Below are 19,907 nucleotides of genomic sequence, written 5' to 3' on the forward strand. Positions count from 1 at the left end.
ACCCACGCAGTCACAGGGAGAACGTACAAACTCCGTACAGACGGCACCAGTGGTCAGGATCGAACCCGGGTCTCTGGCGCTGCATCATTGTGACACCAAATTATGTTGTGTAGATAAGGCAGTAACTCTACCACTGCGCCACCATGCTGCTCCTTAAACATATTGAGGAACATTAACATTGAGATATAGGACTTTGTTCACTATGTCCTGCTGCAATAACCCTCTTGATATTTCCCCCAACCTCTTTCTACTGGAATGCAATGCACATTAAACCTTTGAAGATGAAAAGCTTGTGGTGTTGGAGGGACGTGGATGGGAAGTGGTATGGTGCAGGTAACCTCCTTACAAAGGCTTAGACAAACTCTCCAAAATCACTCAACACAGTGTCCTTGAAGGATTTCGGAAATAACCTTTGTCCTATCTCTGCTCAATTGTTTGCAGAACTAAATAATGGTGACACAATGGTAGAGTAGCTGCCTTACAGTGCTTACAGCGCCTGAGACCTGGGTTTGATCCTGATTACTGGTGCTGTCTGTATGGAATTTGTATGTTCTCCCTGTGATCACGTGGGTTTTCTCTGAGATCTTTAGTTTCCTCCCACAGTCCAAAGGCTTACGGGTCTGCAAATTAATTGGCTTGGCATAAATGTAAATTGTCCCTAGTGAGTGTAGGATAGTGTTAATGTGTGGGGATCGCTGGTCGGTGCGGACTCGGTAGGCCAAAGGTATATCTCTAAACTAAACTAAACAAAACAAAAACCTGGAATTCAAACTTTTTGGAAATGAATGGCAATGAATGAGTGGCAGTAAAGTCCCATTCTTCCCATCATTATCTTTTAAAATAGGCGGGAATTATATCAGTACGGTATAATTGCAGAGAATTGTAGACACAGCCCAGACCATCACACAAACCAACCTCCCTTCCATTGAATCCATTACACCTCATGTTGCCTCGGCAAGACCACCAGCATAATCAAGGACCAGTCTCGCCCCATTCACTCCCTCTTCTCCCCTCTCCTGTCATTGGTGATCTTATTTGGTCTTGAAGTACTGGCAGGTAAGTGGTGTGCGGGTGTGAAAGCATATACCTTTGGATTCCGGGACTATTTTTTCCCAGCTGTTATCAGGCAACTGAATCATCCTATCAACAACTAGTCCTGAATTACTATCTACCTCACTGGAAACCCTCGAATTGCCTTTAATCGGACTTTACTGGACTTTATCTTGCACTAAACGTGATTCCCTTTATCATGTATCTGTACACTGTAGACGGCTCGATTGTAATCATGTATAGTCTTTCCGCTGACTGGTTAGCACGCAACAAAAGCTTTTCACTGTACCTCGGTTGACGCGACAATAAACTAAACTAATTTGGGTTAGGCTTCCACAAAGTCACTGGCTGTGTTTCATTCCTGGACCGCTCTATTTCTATTGCAGTCCCAGCTCCCATTCCTGTTGCAACCCCATCCCCGAGCAAGAAACATGCACTTTTGGAAGCTGCAGGCCCAAGCAACGTGGCCATCAACGTCATCTCTGCCAACATGGACTCATTTGCACGTGGCAGAACTGCAGTTCTCAAACAACAACCAATTCTCATGGAAGCTACCCACTTTGGAGACTTGGGTAAGATAGAGTCGCTTTGAATCTACGATGCATATTTCAATAATGATTATCTCTGTACATTCTCAGTTAATGTAGGAAAGATAATGTGATCTTTTTGAATTTCTGGTGCCATTATTGTTCATGGGGCTAGGGTTTGAGACCAGGGAAGAAAATAGATGCATAATCTGTGTTAGTGTGGCTGGCCTGTGGTCAGGGCCACAATTGCATTGCTAATTTTCTAACTATAGTCTGGGGTTAAAATGACTAAAGCTGCAATAATGTAAAATTTTTAAGACTGTCATTAAATTAATTTAACAATGCCATGTATTGTTCAAAATATTAGGATGAGTATCTCTTGATGTTAAGGAATTACATTTATATTTTTCATTGACGTTTTGATTCTTTAGAAAGTTTTTAAAACCCCTTTGGGTATTGCTCTAATTGTCCTTTTAGAGTTCATAGAGTTGCATCTACGCCAAGAGTGTTTTATTGCCAAATGTCCCAGATAGAACAATGGCATTCTTACTTGCAGCAGCACAACAGAATATGTAAACATAGTACACTGTAAACGAAGGGGGAGCGGACAAGGTTATCCAGGGTTGAGGGGAGGGGCGTGAGAGGGGGAGTAAGAAAGGGGGGAGTTTTGGGGGGAGAAAGACGATGGCGAAGGTGGTGTTTGTAGAATTACAACACATCCAGGGTTAACTTGCATCTTTTCTACTGAGCTGTGCTGCCTTCTCTGAATTTCTAAACATTCACTTAATGCTTCAATGCAACCAGATGTTTGCACAACTAATGTCTGTGTAACTTTTACAACATGAGATGTGTGTAGACATCTGCCAGCAATGAAGCTTGCATTGAATTCTTTACAAGGTCAGACATTGAAGAATTACTTGTGATTGTTACTGTTTGGACCTCCAAGCGGAAACGCATCAGGGGCGATACATGAATTCACCACATGTAACTCATTGGAAAATGTGCTGCCATTTTGGCATCTCTCTCAGAGCTTGGCTGAGTTTGGTTATCTGCAGATGGCAGAGGTTGAACGTATTCTATTATTCCATATGTAACGATCACCCTAGCACATAATAGAATAATTTGGTCATGCATTTTTTGAAAATAAAATGTGGTCATGCATTTTTTGAAAATAAAATCGGATTTATTGCGTAAAAATAAATAGCTGGACGATAGTGATTTTTGTATCGTATCCAACAGGAGTTGGAGCAACTCCAACTCATTTAAAAATGATAAAAACAAACGCAAAGAGCTGGAATAACTCAGTAGGTCAGGCAGCACACTTGGAGAACATGGATAGGTGATGTTTTGGGTCGGCATCATTCTTCAGATCCTTCGACTTCAGAAGGGTCCCGACCCGAATCTTCACCTATCCATGTTCTACAGAGATGTTGCTTGACCTCCTGAGTTACTTCAGCACTCTGTCCTTTTGTGTAAATCAGCTTCTGCAGTCCCTTATTTCAAAACCAAAAATTAATATAATTTTACAGTCTTTTTATCGGAAAGTTTTCAACAAATATGGGTTTAACAGCATTCAATTTGATCTGCAATACAGGTCCACCACCGATTTTCCAGCAACTGGTGGTTCAGCACCTCCTTTAACCCGGACAAAATTACGAGAGCGCACTTGAAATCTTCCCTGGAATGCGCCCCGAAAATGTGGCGCCTCGGCTGGATGAGGTGGCCGATCTCGACCTCATCGGGATTTCTGTGGCCGAGCGGCGGGTCATTTTTGCTCCATGCAGTTGGGGCTCTCGAACTCCAACCCGGCCGGAGCCAGCAGATCCGTTCCCATAGCCGACTTCTGCGGCCGACTGCAGGGCCGGTATCTCGGCTCCCTGACGCCAAGGCGGACTGTTTCAATACCGTTGGACTCCTACTGGACTCCAGCGCATTTTCAGCAAATCTCGGGTCAGTGGGAGTTGGCTCGGTAGTTCTGCTGGGAAAGTGACACTTAGTCCTTGGGAGACCCCGATCCAACCCTCATTGGCGCTTCCAAGGGCAACTCGTTAACCAACGCCAGGGCTGCCCCTGCCAGAAATGCAAGTTTCACTGTAAAATTACTTCACATTCAATATGTCTTTAAAAAAAATTCTAGCAGTCTGTGGTGCTTTAGAGACAGGGGAGGGGTATAATTAGTGGGTCAGAGGTGTATTGCCACTTTCATTTCACTGCACATCGTGTATGTGCATGTGATAAATAAACTTGACTTGACTTGACTATTGTTGTACAATTATCACATGACCTCTAGGTCTGGCAAAATAGATAACAGGGCAGGCCTGTGGAACCAAGGAAAATCGCTAGTGGAACCAAGGAAAATCGCTGGTGGAGCTGTATTATGTTTGGGACTAATATTTATTTTATGCACAGTTCTCTGGTTTTGACATACAAGTCTGTTGGTGTCATTATGTTACTGTCCTGAATAAAAAGGCTCTCCTTTTAATTTGTTTATTTTACATAGGTCACTCTTCCCTGAACTACAAAACCGAAGAGGCTAACTCCAGACTTTCAAAGACCCTTGACCAGGTCTTGCAGGACAACATTGCCCTTCCATATATCATCCAGTATATGGAGATGCAAAGAGTTGGGCATATAGTTAAATTCTGGTTGGAAGCAGAGAGTTTCCGCGCTACAAGCTGGTCACGCATCAGAGCCCACAGCCTCAACGTAGTAAAACATAGTTCTTTAGCAGAGCCTGCCTCTCCTCCAAACAGACGTCGTAACGTTGATGGGGCAGTATTGCTCGACTCCAGCACTTCACTTGACTCAGAGACAAGGGGGGATGGGCTCCCCAGCAGTGGACAACGTAGCGTCGCCAATCCCACCAGCTTGGACTGCGTAGATAGAACTAAAGCACCTCCGAACCACTCCTTAAACCAGAGTGGCAATGACCTGAATCTCTTGCACGTTGGGACATCGCGAGCAATAACTATTCAGGCAGAGGATGCAAGTCAAGTATCGATCAAATCTACGTCCACGGAACATCCACACTCAACAGACCTTAAAGGACTTTCCGACAGACTAATGAAGAGTAAGTGCTGTTATATTACTTTCCTTAATAAATTCTAGATTAGTACAGGTGTCGGAGGTTACGGGGAGAGGGCAGGAAAATGGGGTAGAGGAGGAAGAGATAAATCAGCCATGATTGAATAGCGAGGTAGACTTGATGGGCCTAATGGCCTAATTCTACTATCACATATGATCTTATGGTCTTATGAGATCATTAGAGTGTATTTCCTCTTAAGAACCATGTCTTCCTCAATGGTAGAATTTACATTGTTAGTACTTATTAGGTTCCTGAATCATTGCTGGCTAGTTAAACAAGTGCAAAAACAAATGTAAAATTTCCTCTTCGTAATATTCATGGATTCCGTGAACAGTTGACCCTAGCATAACTCTACAACCCAGCTTCCATTCCTAGCCTGAGTTTAGTTGAAATGGAAATGGTATGTAGAATTTGCAAGTCCTTTAGTTTAGTATAGTTTTGAGATACAGCATGGAGACTTCAGCCCACCGAGTCCACGTACGTTCTCCCCTTAACCTGAAAATGGGTTTTCTCCGGGTGCTCCAGTTTCCTCGCACACTCCAAAGGTTTGTAGGTTAATTGGTATTGGTAAAATTGTAAATTGTCCCCAGTATACTTAGGGTAGTGTTAGTGTGCGGGGATCGCGGGTCGGCGCCGATTCAGTGGTCTGAAGGGCCTGTTTATGCCCTGTATCTCTAAACTAAACTAAACAACCTGGCAGAATTCATTATTGAGCAAGGAAGTGAATTTCAGCCGTGATATCTGGGTTTGCATATACTGATTCTTCATGATACTTTACTGCAATACAAGAAAGTGCTGCAAACAGAAACCGTTTTTTGATTAGACTTTAAATGTTAGAGATACAGCGTGGAAACGAGCCCTTCAGCCCAACGAGCCCGCATTGACCATCGATCACCCCGTACACGAGCACTATCCTACACACTAGGAACAATTTAGGGAAGCCAATTAACCTACTAACCTGTACGTCTTTGGAGTGTGGGAGGAAACCAGAGCACCCGGAGAAAATTCATGTGGTCACGGAGAATGTACAAACTCCGTACAGACAGCACCTGTAGTCAGGATCGGACCCGGGTCTCTGGAGCTGTAAGGCAGCAACTCTACCGCTGCGCCTCTGTGCCGCCCAAAGGATGAGGCACTAAAGGATAGCACATTGTTTAATAGTTTCTATGACACTTTGAAGAATAACGTTATCTTTGTCAGAATTCTTCCCTCATTTAAAACTTTTAAATAAACCTTGTCGAGATTCTCCAGTATTATTTCCTCAACCAGCAACACTAAACAGAAATGACTGATAACCTATTGGAGGAACTTAGCAGGCAGCATCTGTGGAGTGAACTGTGCAGAAGACTTTTTAGATCAGGAACCTTCTTTGGACTGATAAGAGTAGAGGGGAGAAAATCGGTAAAGAGTGGGGCAAAACCTTGCAAGTAATAGGCGGATATAGATGAGAAGGAGTGATTGGCAGATGGGAGGAATGGTGACAAACAACAGAGTGGTGGATAACGAAGATAGAGGAGGAGAGAAAGGTAGAGCTGGAGGGAGGATATGGGTGGATCAAAGGGAGAAGGGGGACTTAATAGGGAAGGGTGGGAGATGGGCAGGAGGAGGGGGAAAGAGCTGGGTGACTGGGGTCTCGGTCTGAAGAAGGGTCTCGACCCAAAACGCCACCCATTCCTTCTCTCCAGAGATGCTGCCTGTCCCGCTGAGCTACTCCAGCTTTTTGTGTCTATCTAGGGTGACTGGGGGGGTGTGAGCAAGAGTTTGGAAGTCTAAATAAGGGTCCATGCCTCACACATCGCCTGTCCATTTCCCTCCACAGATGCTGCCACACCCCCCCTGAGTTCCTCCACCATTTTGCTCAATCGGCAATCTCTTGTCTGTGTGGCTGACAATCTCTTGTTTGCAGGAAATAGCTTGCACTGCGTTATAGACTTGCTTCTCTTTTATAAGTTGTAGAATTTTGGAAATACTTTGCTCAGTGGTGAAGTTTAGCAATGTAAACGTAAACAGAGAAACACAGAAAATAGGTGCAGGAGGAGGCTATTTGGCCCTTTGAGCCAGCACCGCCATACATTGTGATCATGGCTGATCATCCACAATCAGTAACCTGTGCCTGCCTTCTCCCCATATCCCTTGATTCCACTAGCCCCGAGAGCTCTGGTACAAACCCTGGTGGTGACAAACTGGCAGTTCGTGCAGAATATTGAATATTCCCTTTAATTCAAACTGCTGGGGCAACCTGGGCAGCACACTGGCAACGGGGTAGAGTTGCTGCCCTACAGCGCCAGAGACCTGGGTTCGATTACGACCACTGTACAGAGTTTCCGCGTTCTCCCTGTGACCGCGTGGGTTTTCCCCGGTTGCTCCGGTTTCCTCCCGCACTCCAAAGACACACAGGTTTGTAGGTTAATTGGCTTCGGTAAAAATTGTAAATTGTCCCTTGTGTGTAGGATAATGTTAGTGTACGGGGTGATCGCTGGTCGGCGCGGACCCGGTGGGCTGCAGGGCCTGTTTCTGTGCTGTATCTCCAAACTAAACTAAACTAAACTCAGTGGGTCATGCAGCATCTCTGGAGAACATGGATAGGTGACGTTTCAGGTCGGGACCCTTTTTCATTTTGAGTTTGAGTCAAAACTGAGTCTCGAGATGGGTCCCGACCCAAAACGTCACCTAACCACTGAGTTACTCCAGGTCTATCTTTGGTATAAACCAGCATCTGAAGGTCTTTATTATTGCACTTTTAATACAGTTTTATTTAGATGTTACACATTTCCATAACTTTCCATTGGCCCTGGTGTCCTTTTAAGAGCGGCCTGGGTAAGTTTAAAGTGAACAAGGGACAGAGCTAGATGCTAAATCAGGACTTCCGAACATTTAGATGGTGGATTACTGGAGTTTTACAGTAATGTCACCCTGTTTTTATGTGTGTGGTTATTTAATCCCTATTATGTGTGTGGTTATTTTATCCGTGTCATTTTTCAGATCCATTCCTTTTCTTTTACTTGCTCGTGTGCACTTCATACAAATTCTGAACCACTCATCTTCATCAGTACCAAAACACGAGCTTTTCAAAACTAGCATTTGAATAATAGGTAGTTCGTACATTTTAAGAAAACCTATATCAATTGTGAAGTCAATTTTACCATGTGGGCACTCAAATCTTTAAAGTAATAAATGCCTAGAGTAGGGGAATCGAGAACCAGTAGATGTAACTAGTAGAGTGGATAAGGGAGAATCAGTCGATGTGTTATATCTGGACTTTCAGAAGGCCTTCGACAAGGTCCCACATAGGAGATTGGGGTACAAACTTAAAGCACACGGTATTGGGGGTTCAGTGTTGAGGTGGATACAGAATTGGTTGGCGAACAGGAAGCAAAGAGTAGGAATAAACGGGTCCTTTTCGGAATGGCAGGCAGTGACTAGTGGGGTACCGCAAGGCTCAGTGCTGGGACCCCAGTTATTTACAATATATATTAATGATTTGGACGAGGGTATTGAATGCAATATCTCTAAGTTTGCGGATGACACGAAGCTGGGTGGCAGTGTTAGCTGCGAGGAGGATGCTAGGAGGCTGCAGAGTGACTTGGATAGATTAGGAGATTGGGCAAATGCATGGCAGATGCAATATAATGTGGATAAATGTGAGGTTATCCACTTTGGCGGCAAGAACAGGAAAGCAGAGTATTACCTGAATGGTGGCCAATTAGGAAAAGGGGAGATGCAACGTGACTTGGGTGTCATGGTGCACCAGTCATTGAAAGCAAGCGTGCAGGTGCAGCAGGCAGTGAAGAAAGCGAATGGTATGTTAGCATTCATAGCAAGAGGATTTGAGTATAGGAGCAGGGAGGTTCTGCTGCAGTTGTACAGGGCCTTGGTGAGACCGCACCTGGAGTATTGTGTACAGTTTTGGTCTCCTAATCTGAGGAAAGACATTCTAGCCTTAGAGGGAGTACAGAGAAGGTTCACCAGATTGATCCCTGGGATGGCAGGACTTTCATATGAAGAAAGACTGGATAGACTAGGCTTATACTCGCTGGAATTTAGAAGACTGAGGGGGGATCTTATTGAAACATATAAAATTCTTAAGGGGTTGGAGAGGCTAGATGCGGGAAGATTGTTCCCGATGTTGGGGAAGTCCAGAACCAGGGGTCACAGCTTAAGGATAAGGGGGAAGTCTTTTAGGACCGAGATGAGAAAACATTTCTTCACACAGAGAGTGGTGAGTCTGTGGAATTCTCTGCCACAAAAGGTAGTTGAGGCCAGTTCATTGGCTATATTTAAGAGGGAGTTAGATGTGGCCCTTGTGGCTAAAGGGATTAGGGGGTATGGAGAGAAGGCAGGTACAGGTTACTGAGCTGGATGATCAGCCATGATCATATTGAATGGCGGTGCAGGCTCGAAGGGCCGAATGGCCTAATCCTGCACCTATTTTCTATGTTTCTATGTAACCAGAGGACATAGGTTTAAGGTGTGGGGGGAAAGATTTAATAGGAACCTGAGGGGTAACTTTTTTACACAAAAGGGTGGTGAGTGTATGGAACAAGCTGCAGAATGAGGTAGTGGAGGCAGGTATATCACAACGTTTAAGAAACATTTAGACAGGTACATGGATAGGATAGGTTTAGAGGGATATGGGTCTAACGCAGACAGGTGGGACTATTATAGATGGGGCATGTTGAGCTAGATAGAGCTCTTAAGGATAGCGGAGTCAGGGGGTATGGGGAGAAGGCAGGAACGGGGTACTGATTGAGAATGATCAGCCATGATCACATTGAATGGCGGTGCTGGCTCGAAGGGCCGAATGGCCTCCTCCTGCACCTATTATCTATAGTGTGGGCATGTTGAGCCGAAGGGCCTGATTCCACGTTGTATGACTCTGTAAATGAAGAACAATTGTCAGAAGAAAATCCCCAAATAAAACAGGATCAGTAAAAGACAATTTTCTTGAATTGAAGCAGAGAGCATAAATAATGCTTAAAATCTGTAATTTTAAATCTTGTTCCTACCTGTGGTATAATTTTATGTGTGAAGTTTAGTTTAGAGACAGAGCATAGAAACAGGCTCTTCGGCCAACCGAGTCCATGCCGACCACCTGTTCTATATCATCCCGCTTTCACATTCACTCTCTACATACCAGGGGATAATTTACAGAGGACAATTAACCTCAAATCCGCACATCTTTGAGATGTGGGAGGAATCCGGAGCACATGGAGTAAACCAATTCATCTGATAATGTACCCGCCCGAAGGCACACACGTTCACAAATTATAGGAGTAGAATTAGACCATTCAACCCATCAAGTCTACTCTGCCATTCAATCATGGCTGATCTCCTAATCACATTTTGCTGCCTTCTCCCAATAACCCTTGACACCCGTTCTAATCAAGAATTTGTCTATCTCTGCCTTAAAAGTATACACTGACTTAGCCTCCACGACCCTCTGTGGCAAAGAGTTTCACAGATTAACTGCCCACTGACTAAAGAAGTCACCTCCTTTCTAAAAGGGCGCCCTTTAATTCCGAGGCTATGACCTTTGGTCCTGGACCCTCCCACCAGTGGAAACATCCTTTTCACATCCACTCTATCTGTGCCTTTCATTATTCTGTAAGTTTCAATGAGGTCCCCCCTCAACATTCTGAAGTCCAGCGAATAGAGACCCAGTGCTTTCAAATGCTCATCATATGCTAACCCACTCGTTCTCGGAATCATTCTTGTAAACCTCTTCTGGACCTCCTCTGGAATCAGCACATCCATAATCAGATATGGGGCCCAAATTTGCTCACAGTACTCCAAATGCGGCCTGACCAGCGCCTCAGCATTACATAGAAATATAGAAACATAGAAAATAGGTGCAGGAGTAGGCCATTCGGCCCTTCGAGCCTGCACCGCCATTCAATATGATCATGGCTGATCATCCAACTCAGTAGCCTGTACCTGCCTTCTCTCCATACCCCCTGATCCCTTTAGCAAAAAGGGCCACATCTAACTCCCTCTTAAATATAGCCAATGAACTGGCCTCAACTACCTTCTGTGACAGAGAATTCCACAGACTCACCACTCTCTGTGTGAAGAAATGTTTTCTCATCTCGGTCCTAAAAGACTTCCCCCTTATCCTTAAGCTGTGACCCCTGGTTCTGGACTCCCCCAACATCGGGAACAATCTTCCCGCATCTAGCCTCTCCAACCCCTTATGAATTTTATATGTTTCTATAAGATCCCCCCTCAGTCTTCTAAATTCCAGCGAGTACAAGCCCAGTCTATCCAGTCTTTCCTCATATGAAAGTCCCGCCATCCCAGGGATCAATCTGGTGAACCTTCTCTGTACTCCCTCTAAGGCAAGAACGTCTTTCCTCAGGTTAGGAGACCAAAACTGCACACAATACTCCAGGTGCGGTCTCACCAAGGCCCTGTACAACTGCAGCAGAACCTCCCTGCTCCTAAACTCAAATCCTCTTGCTATGAATGCCAACATACCATTCGCTTTCTTCACTGCCTGCTGCACCTGCATGCTTGCTTTCAATGACTGGTGCACCATGACACCCAGGTCACGTTGCATCTCCCCTTCTCCCAATCGGTCACCATTCAGGTAATATTCTGCTTTCCTGTTCTTGCCGCCAAAGTGGATAACATCTCTGTAATGGTCCGGCAAAACAGATAATCCAGAAAGGCTCTGGAACTAAGGGTGTCGGGAAATCGGATTGAGCGAATCCCACCTACCTACCTCCAACTACGTCCACCTACGTCCCACCTATGTCCAAGACGCCTCTCACGCTCTCCATCTCCTCGATAACTTCCGGTTCCCAGGCCCCCACTCCCTCATCTTTACCATGGATGTCCAGTCACTCTACACTTCCATCCCCCACAAGGATGGTCTTGAAGCCCTCCGTTTCTTCTTCGACCGTAGAACCAGCCAATCCCCATCTACCAACACTCTCCTCCGCCTAGCAGAGCTGGCTCTTACCCTTAACAACTTCTCCTTTGACTCCTCCCACTTCCTCCAAACCAGAGGCGTAGCTATAGGCACTCGCATGGGCCCTAGCTATGCCTACCTCTTTGTCGGGTACGTCGAACAATCCCAGTTCCGGGCGTACACCGGCCCCATCCCCGAACTCTACCTCCGCTACATCGACGACTGCATTGGTGCTACCACTTGCACCCATGCAGAACTCACTGACTTCATACACTTCACTTCCAATTTCCATCCTGCCCTTAAATATACTTGGACTATCTCCGACATCTCCCTCCCGTTTCTGGACCTCACCATCTCCATCACAGGAGACAGACTAGTGACGGACATCTACTTTAAACCCACTGACTCGCAAAGCTATCTGGACTACACTTCTTCCCACCCGGTCCCCTGCAAAAAGTCTATCCCCTACTCCCAATTCCTCCGTCTACGCCGCATCTGCGCCCGGGATGAGGTGTTTCACACTGGGGCATCAGAGATGTCCTCATTCTTCAGGAAATGGGGCTTCCCCTCTCCCATTATAGATGAGGCTCTCACTAGGGTCTCTTCTACATTCCGCAGCTCCGCTCTTGCTCCCCCTCCCCCCACTCGCAACAAGGACAGAATCCCCCTCGTTCTCACCTTCCACCCCACCAGCCAACGGATCCAACAAATCATCCGCCAACATTTCCGTCACCTACAACGGGACCCCACCACCGGCCATATCTTCCCATCCCCTCCCCTCTCTGCGTTCCGCAGAGACCGTTCCCTCCGTAACTCCCTGGTCCACTCGTCCCTTCCCCGGGCACTTTCCCCTGCAACCGCACGAGATGCAACACCTGTCCCTTTACCTCCCCCCTCAACTCCATCCAAGGACCCAAACAGTCTTTCCAGGTGAGACAGAGGTTCACCTGCACCTCCTCCAACCTCATCTATTGCATCCGCTGCTCCAGATGTCAACTTATTTACATCGGCGAAACCAAGCGCAGGCTCGGCGATCGCTTCGCTCAACACCTGCGCTCGGTTCGCGTTGGCCAAACTGGTCTCCCGGTGGCCGAGCACTTCAACTCCCCCTCCCACTCCCAGTCTGACCTTTCTGTCATGGGCCTCCTCCAGTGCCATAGTGAGGCCCACCGGAAATTGGAGGAACAGCACATCATATTTCGCCTGGGCAGCTTGCAGCCCAGTGCTATGAACATCGACTTCTCCAACTTTAGATAGTTCCTCTGTCCCTCTCTTCCCCTCCTCCTTCCCAGATCTCCCTCTATCTTCCTGTCTCCACCTAAATCCTTCCTTTGTCCTGCCCCCCTGACATCAGTCTGAAGAAGGGCCTCGACCCGAAACATCACCCATTCCTTCTTTCCTGAGATGCTGCCTGACCTGTTGAGTTACTCCAGCATTTTGTGAATAAATACCTTCGATTTGTATCAGCATCTGCAGTTATTTTCTTATAAATCTTGTTATTTATGACACGGACAAATTCAAATGATCAGAGATTCAAGAAACAAATGCATTTGCAAAAGTCCCAGCAATAAAATGTCAACGCTTTACTCAGCTTGCTTCAAGTAATTTGGCCTGGCGCAGTACGCAATGGTTCATTTAGGCAGCACCTTCTGTTTCACCTGATATGATAAGCTGCCATTCTTATGATGACTTTGCAGTGCTGAGGAGATTGTATTAAAGAGGACGTAAATAAATAATATGGTTTGCATTTAAATGATCTCTCAATGAGTAACACATCCTATGAAATGGAGAAACCTTGGACAAGGGCAATTGTTTAGACATTGAATGGTACCTGACTAAAAGTTCACCGAAAGGAAACCCATCATTTATTTTTGTGAATATGTTGATTTTTATATCTATGATCACAATTGTTGCAGACACCCTTAGTGAGGAAAATTGCAGCTCCTACCCTGTAAGTTGTGCTCAATACCATTCTTGTGTGTGTGTTTTCATAATGCGCATGGTGCCCACTTCTAACCTTGATTTCAAAACTTGTTAATCAATAAATCTTCTTCCATGTTCTTTTTATGTGTGAAAAAGCAATCACTGTAATTAATGGACCAGGGGGTAAATGCACCTGAGGGTTTTCCTTTTATCAGTTTAACTAATTATTTTTCTGCTTTAAGGTATAGAACGTGATGCAGTAAAAATATTTACAAAATACATTTCACCGGATGCTTCCAGGCCAATTCCTATAATAGAAGCAATGAGAAATGACATAGTAGGTAAGTAGCCAACTTATTTATTCCTTAAAATAGGAGGGTGGTTTCCCTGTCTAACGCCCAACTCAATTAAATGTCTTAAAGGGCCTGTCCCAGTTATGCAAATTTTAAGGCGACTGCCGGCGACTGTCAAAGTCGTAGCAGATCGCCAAAATGTTCTTTTACCCTACGACATTGGCCTGCCACTGTATGTTTCTTTTTTTTTCTTCCTAATCAGATGTGCAGCACTTTGGTCAACGTGGGTTGTTTTTAAATGTACTATACAAATAAAATTGACTTGACTTGACTTGACCACGACAATGCCGAGTCAGGTCGATACAAGTTACTTTCTTTGTGAAACTAGCATCTGGCTAAGAGATTATACCGTCTTCGGAAACATCGCAAAATTCCCACGCTTACCTGATCGTCAAACTGTCGTCTCCAATCTACCTGTCAAATGTCCTGACGGTAAATAAATTGGTTAAAAATACTATCTTCTGGTATCTTCAAATGATTTTTCTTAATTTAATATTACGTGCTTCAAAATGCATCTGCGACAACCTAGCAAACCTGGGGACAGCGTGCGACAGACAGCGCCCGCAATAAGCTATGATACCTGGCGACAAGCCAGCTGTCGCCGAGAAATTTCTATCTGGAATTTTTTTCCGCGACGTGCCGAGATCCGCTACGATTCATTGAAGACTCCTCACGATCATGCCCGCGACACCCCGGCAAATGTTCGGCGACAGCCTAGTCACCAGCAGTCGCCTTAAAATCGCCTAAGTGGGATGCTGCCTGACCCACTGAGTTACTCCAGCATTTTGTGCCTATCTTAAATTAAATGGGCTTTGTGTTGCAAGTTAATCAAATAAGAATAACAACACTAAATTTATCTTTCCTCTTTGGTTTCTTCTTGTTCATCAGAATCCCTTTTTTTGTTGTTGTTTGTTACTGCTACTTCATGCAAATTATTAACTGTCAGTGTGTTTATTTTAGTTTAGTTTAGGTAGTAGATACAACGTGGAAACAGCCCTTTCGGCCCACCTAGTCCATGCCATCCAACGATCCCCTTATATTGACTCTATCCTGCACACCAGGGACAATCTACAATTCGTACCAAAGCCAATTAACCTACAAACCTGCACGTCTTTCTAATGTGGGTGGAAACCGGAACACCTGGAGAAAACCCACGCAGGTCACGGGGAAAACGTACAAACTCCGTAGAGGCAGCACCCGTAGTGAGGATCCAACCCGGTCCTCCGGTGCTGTCAAGCAGCGACTCTACCGCTGCGCCACCGTGCTGCTTTATTGTGGTCATGAAGGCCAACAGACTGCATGCTTTCTTCACCATCTTATCTACCTGTGGTGCCTTGTTAAGAGTACTTTAGACTTGTACAGCAAGGACCTGTTCCTCAGTACTCTTTAGACCTCTACCATTTGAGGTGTTGGCTCTACCTTTATTAGACCTCCCGAAGGCATCACCTTGAACTTATCAGGATTAAGGTCTATCTGCCAATGCTCTGCACAGTGCACTTGCTGATCGGTATTGTCTTGTAATTTAGAACAATCCTCCACACCAGCAATAACACCGCCAATTTCCATGTCATCTGTAAATTTACTAGCAATACCTCTGACATTCATAACAAACTCATGAATTGGTTATTAGCAGTATTTCTGCTAATAACCAATTGATTTCTCTCATCAAGTAACTCCTGCATGCCTTTCTCCCCCCACTCTAGCTGTCCTACCAGTTCCACTGTTGGCATCCTTGTATCCCTGTCGTTAGCACACCTTCCCCAGCCGACAATGGGCCATTATGGACTCCACCCTTCCTGAGGTCATCTGTTGCCGGCCCTGTTTTATTCCAGCCGCCTCCATCTTTCAGTCTGTAGAAGGGTTCCGACCCGAAACGTTACCTGTTCCTTTTCTCCAGAGGTGCTGCCTCACCCGCTGAGTTACTCCAACATTTTGTGTCTATCTCCGTTATAAACCAGCATCTGCAGTTCCTTCCCACACATTAATGTATACGACAGATGGTAAGAGTACCCGCACTGATCCCTTCAGCACATCTGCTCACAAGCTTCCCCTCATAAAAGCAACCCTTCACCATCACACCAGTCTTCTAAGAGCTGAGGATATGCTCTCGACGGATATGGAACTTGTCGCGGGCTACCTTAAGACTTGGAGACTAAAACTGAGTATGGCAAAAACCACCACAACGGCCTTTCACCTGAACAAGGAAGCTCAACGCCAGCTAACCGTCACCCTCAATGGGTCACCCCTACCCTACAACCCATTTCCTACATACCTCGGGGTGAAACTAGATCGGCAGCTGACCTACAAGCAACACCTTGAAGCTCTCCGTGCTAAAGTCTCAGCACGGAACAACCTCCTGCGTTGCTTGGCCGGATCGTCATGGGGCGCCAGGACATCTACTCTTCGAACCAGTGCTCTTGCACTCGTGTACAGCGCCGCTGAGTACGCCGCCCCAGCATGGTGCCGCAGCGCTCATACTAGCAAGCTAGACGCCACCCTCAACGACACCATGCGGATCATCACTGGCTGCCTACGCCCTACTCCGACGGATCCCCCCAGGGTTGCGTCCTTAGCCCCCTACTATACTCCCTGTACACACATGACTGTGCCAGGTTCAGCTCCAACTCCATCATCAAGTTTGCCGATGACAGCACATTGCACTGGCTACAACGCCTTGGAGGCCTCAAACACAGGAAGAAGAAGTCTTCTATTCCCATATCAACCTTGGATCTAGTTGCCAACTGGTCTTGGATCCCATGGGCTTTAATGTTTTGAACAGCCTTGCATGTGGGACCGGCAAATACCTTACCACGTCCATGTAAACCACATCAGTTGCCTGATAACAGCTGGGAAGAAATTGTCCCTGAATCCGGAGGTGTGCATTTTCACACTTGTATGCCACAAGATGGCCGCGCCGTTGTGTTTGGCTGCCTGTCGTCGCTCACCTGGATATCGTAGTGTTCTTCGAGCCACTTTAGTTTACGACCGCCGAACCCTCCTGTTGATCCGACCCTCCGTCGTCGACTTCTTCAGTCCAGGTCCCGGACAAAGTTTCTTCCAGCGATCGCTCCTCGATGAACTCCCGGTAGATGTGCGGGCCCAGCCTTACATCCACCGCCGCACGCACCGCGCTAGGAGGCGGGGTAAACGTGCGGGAACTTTCGAAAATTTAAAAAACCTCGCCCGCGCTCATCCAACAGCGGCCTACCTCGCCCAGCGCTGCGAAGTCGGACCTGGTCGACCTTACAGCTTCATCCACCGGCGCTCCCTCGAGCTCAGGTATGCCGCTCTTCGACCGATCATCCCGGTCCCTGGACTGCCGGCCCATGGGCTCCCAGCAAGGCCATCTGTGAAGCGCAGCGGCGTGGTCTCCCTGAACCTCCGCCCGCTGGCGTGGGAGCCGCTACCGGACCGAAGCTCACCTGTTGTCCCTACTGTCCCTACTAAAGTGGCCCTGATCAACGTAAGATCCCTCCAAAACAAGACTTTCATCCTCAACGACTTCTTCATCACCCGTGGATTGGACTTCCTACTGCTCACAGAATCCTGGCTTAACCCTGGTGAGCTTGCTCCACTCGTGGAACTCTGTCCTGATAACTGTCACTTCTTCACCTCGCCTAGGCTCTCCGGACGCGGTGGGGGCTTAGCCACTGTGTTTAAGAAACATTTCAACTGCCGCCTCCTGAACGCTGATCATTTCTCCAGTTTCGAGGTGCAACTAATTAAAGTAGGCCTAGCCTACCCCCTCTTAATTGTTCTTGTGTATCGCCCACCAAAAATGCATAAGGACTTCATCACCCAATTTGCTGATCTGATTTCTAGCATTTTGCCCAAATTTGACCGGATCATGATTCTTGGTGACTTTAATATTCATGTTTGCTGTCCCACTAAGCCTCTTGTGAGTGAATTTATGCACCTGGTTGAGTCCTTCAATCTGACTCTTCACACCACGGGACCCACTCACAAGTTAGGCCATACTCTCGACCTAGTGTTATCGTCCGGATTCCCAATCAACAACATTGAAACTACTGAAGCCTGTCTATCGGACCACAGCGCTATCATTTTTGACGCATCTCTGCCTTTATCTCCCGCAAAATCTCATCTCCCTGTTCGCTACTCCCGCGACATAAATTCATTGACTGCCAGTAAATTCTCCGAGGCTCTCACAGCTGCCCCCAACATCTGCACTATTGAGGCCTCTCCCCCCCATCTCAGCACTGAGGATCTCGCCTCTTTATTTAATATCACTTGCTCTTCCATCCTGGATTCTATCGCTCCCCTTAAAATGAAAAAGCCTAAGCCCAAAGGTCGGCCGTGGCTCAATGACACCACCAAAGCCCTAAGAAGGGAGTGCAGAAAATCAGAAAGGAGATGGAAATGTGACAAGCTTCAAATTTCCTTCGAAATTCTGAGAAACAATCTTCTCAAATACCAGGAAGCAGTAAAGTCTGCTAGAGCACAATACTTCTCCGACCTTATTTCCAAAAACTCTCATAACTCCAAGGTCCTATTTAGAACAATTACTTCTGTCATATGTCCCGCCCCCAGTACCAGCTTAGTTGGGTCCCCTGCTAAGTGCGAAGAATTCGCTAAATTTTTCACCAACAAAGTTGAGAATATTAGAATGAACATTTCCCCTCCCACCCGTGACCTAGCTGTCTCACTAGTCTGTTCATCTAAATTGGACTGCTTCCAACCCGTCACTCTATCCTCCCTTGCAAAGCTTATCTCCGCTATGAAACCTGCAACCTGCCCCCTTGATCCTGCCCCCACTGCCCTTCTGAAGGATGTCATTGCAATAGCTGGTCCCAGCATCCTCTCTATTATCAACAGTTCTCTGGCCACTGGCACTGTTCCAACCAGTTTCAAGCACGCGGTGGTCCAGCCCCTACTGAAAAAACCTAACCTAGACCCCACCTTGCCTAGCAACTACAGACCCATTTCCAAACTGCCATTCCTGTCAAAAGTCCTTGAAAAGGCAATCCTTAACCAATTAGTGCCCTACCTGCACCAAAACACCATCCTGGAAAGTTTCCAGTCAGGTTTCAGAGCCCACCACAGCACAGAGTCTGCCTTGTTGAAGGTACACAACGACCTGCTTCTCGCCATCGACACCGGCGACTGTGCAATCCTGCTCCTTCTCGACCTCAGCGCAGCATTCGATACAGTGGACCACACCATCCTTATTGACCGTCTCCGGTACGCGGTTGGCATTGATGGCACTGCCCTGAGCTGGTTCGCTTCGTACCTCAAAGATAGGAGTTTCGCCATCAACATAGGCAGTTATTCCTCTGCTCCAGCTAGCCTCTCCTGCGGAGTTCCACAAGGCTCAATCCTAGGCCCCATTCTCTTTTCTCTATACATGCTCCCCCTTGGCCAAATCATTCAAAGGCACGGCATTTCTTTCCACTGCTATGCCGATGACACTCAGCTTTACCTCCCCCTGAAACCCAACAATCAGTCAAATTTAAACAGCCTCTCACACTGCCTTGAGGACATAAAATGTTGGATGGCACAGAACTTCCTCCAATTAAATGAGAGCAAGTCTGAGGTCATCCTATTCGGCCCCCCCGACTCCATCAAATTGATAACAGGCAGTCTTGGAAGCCTATCCTGCCTAGTCAAACCGCATGTCAAAAACCTCGGCATGATATTTGACTCTGCATTAAAATTTGATAAGCAAGTCAACGCTGTGGTAAAAGCCAGCTTCTTCCAACTTCGAACCATAGCTAAAATCAAACCTTTCCTCAAATTCGACGACACAGAAAAAATCATTCACGCTTTCATTTCCTCCCGCCTAGACTACTGCAACTCCCTATACACTGGGATCAGCCAATCTTCCCTGTCCCGCCTGCAACTGGTCCAAAACGCCGCAGCGAGACTCCTGACGGGTACCCGTAAAAGGGACCACATCACCCCGATTCTGGCCTCTCTCCACTGGCTCCCTGTACGGTACAGAATCAACTTCAAGCTCCTCCTATTCACGTATAAAGCCATAAATGGACACTCCCCCCCCTACATCAAAAATCTTCTAACCCCCCTCTCTAACTCCAGGTCCC

At 46.5% G+C, this 19,907-nt stretch overlaps 1 protein-coding gene across 3 annotated transcripts in view; it reads left to right on the forward strand.

Annotated features, from left to right (window-relative positions):
• The window catches only part of akap10 (A kinase (PRKA) anchor protein 10), a 120,980-nt gene that overhangs the window by 53,322 nt on the left and 47,751 nt on the right, over positions 1-19,907 (forward strand). For all 3 annotated transcript variants that reach the window (XM_078422419.1, XM_078422416.1, XM_078422418.1), the window contains 3 exons: positions 1,437-1,622; positions 4,078-4,647; positions 13,738-13,836. In XM_078422419.1, the coding sequence (XP_078278545.1) occupies positions 1,437-1,622; positions 4,078-4,647; positions 13,738-13,836 (855 nt within the window). The remainder of the gene's footprint in view (positions 1-1,436; positions 1,623-4,077; positions 4,648-13,737; positions 13,837-19,907) is intronic.

The sequence above is a fragment of the Rhinoraja longicauda genome, chromosome 26 (assembly GCF_053455715.1).
Source record: "Rhinoraja longicauda isolate Sanriku21f chromosome 26, sRhiLon1.1, whole genome shotgun sequence".
Taxonomy (NCBI): Eukaryota; Metazoa; Chordata; class Chondrichthyes; order Rajiformes; family Arhynchobatidae; genus Rhinoraja; species Rhinoraja longicauda.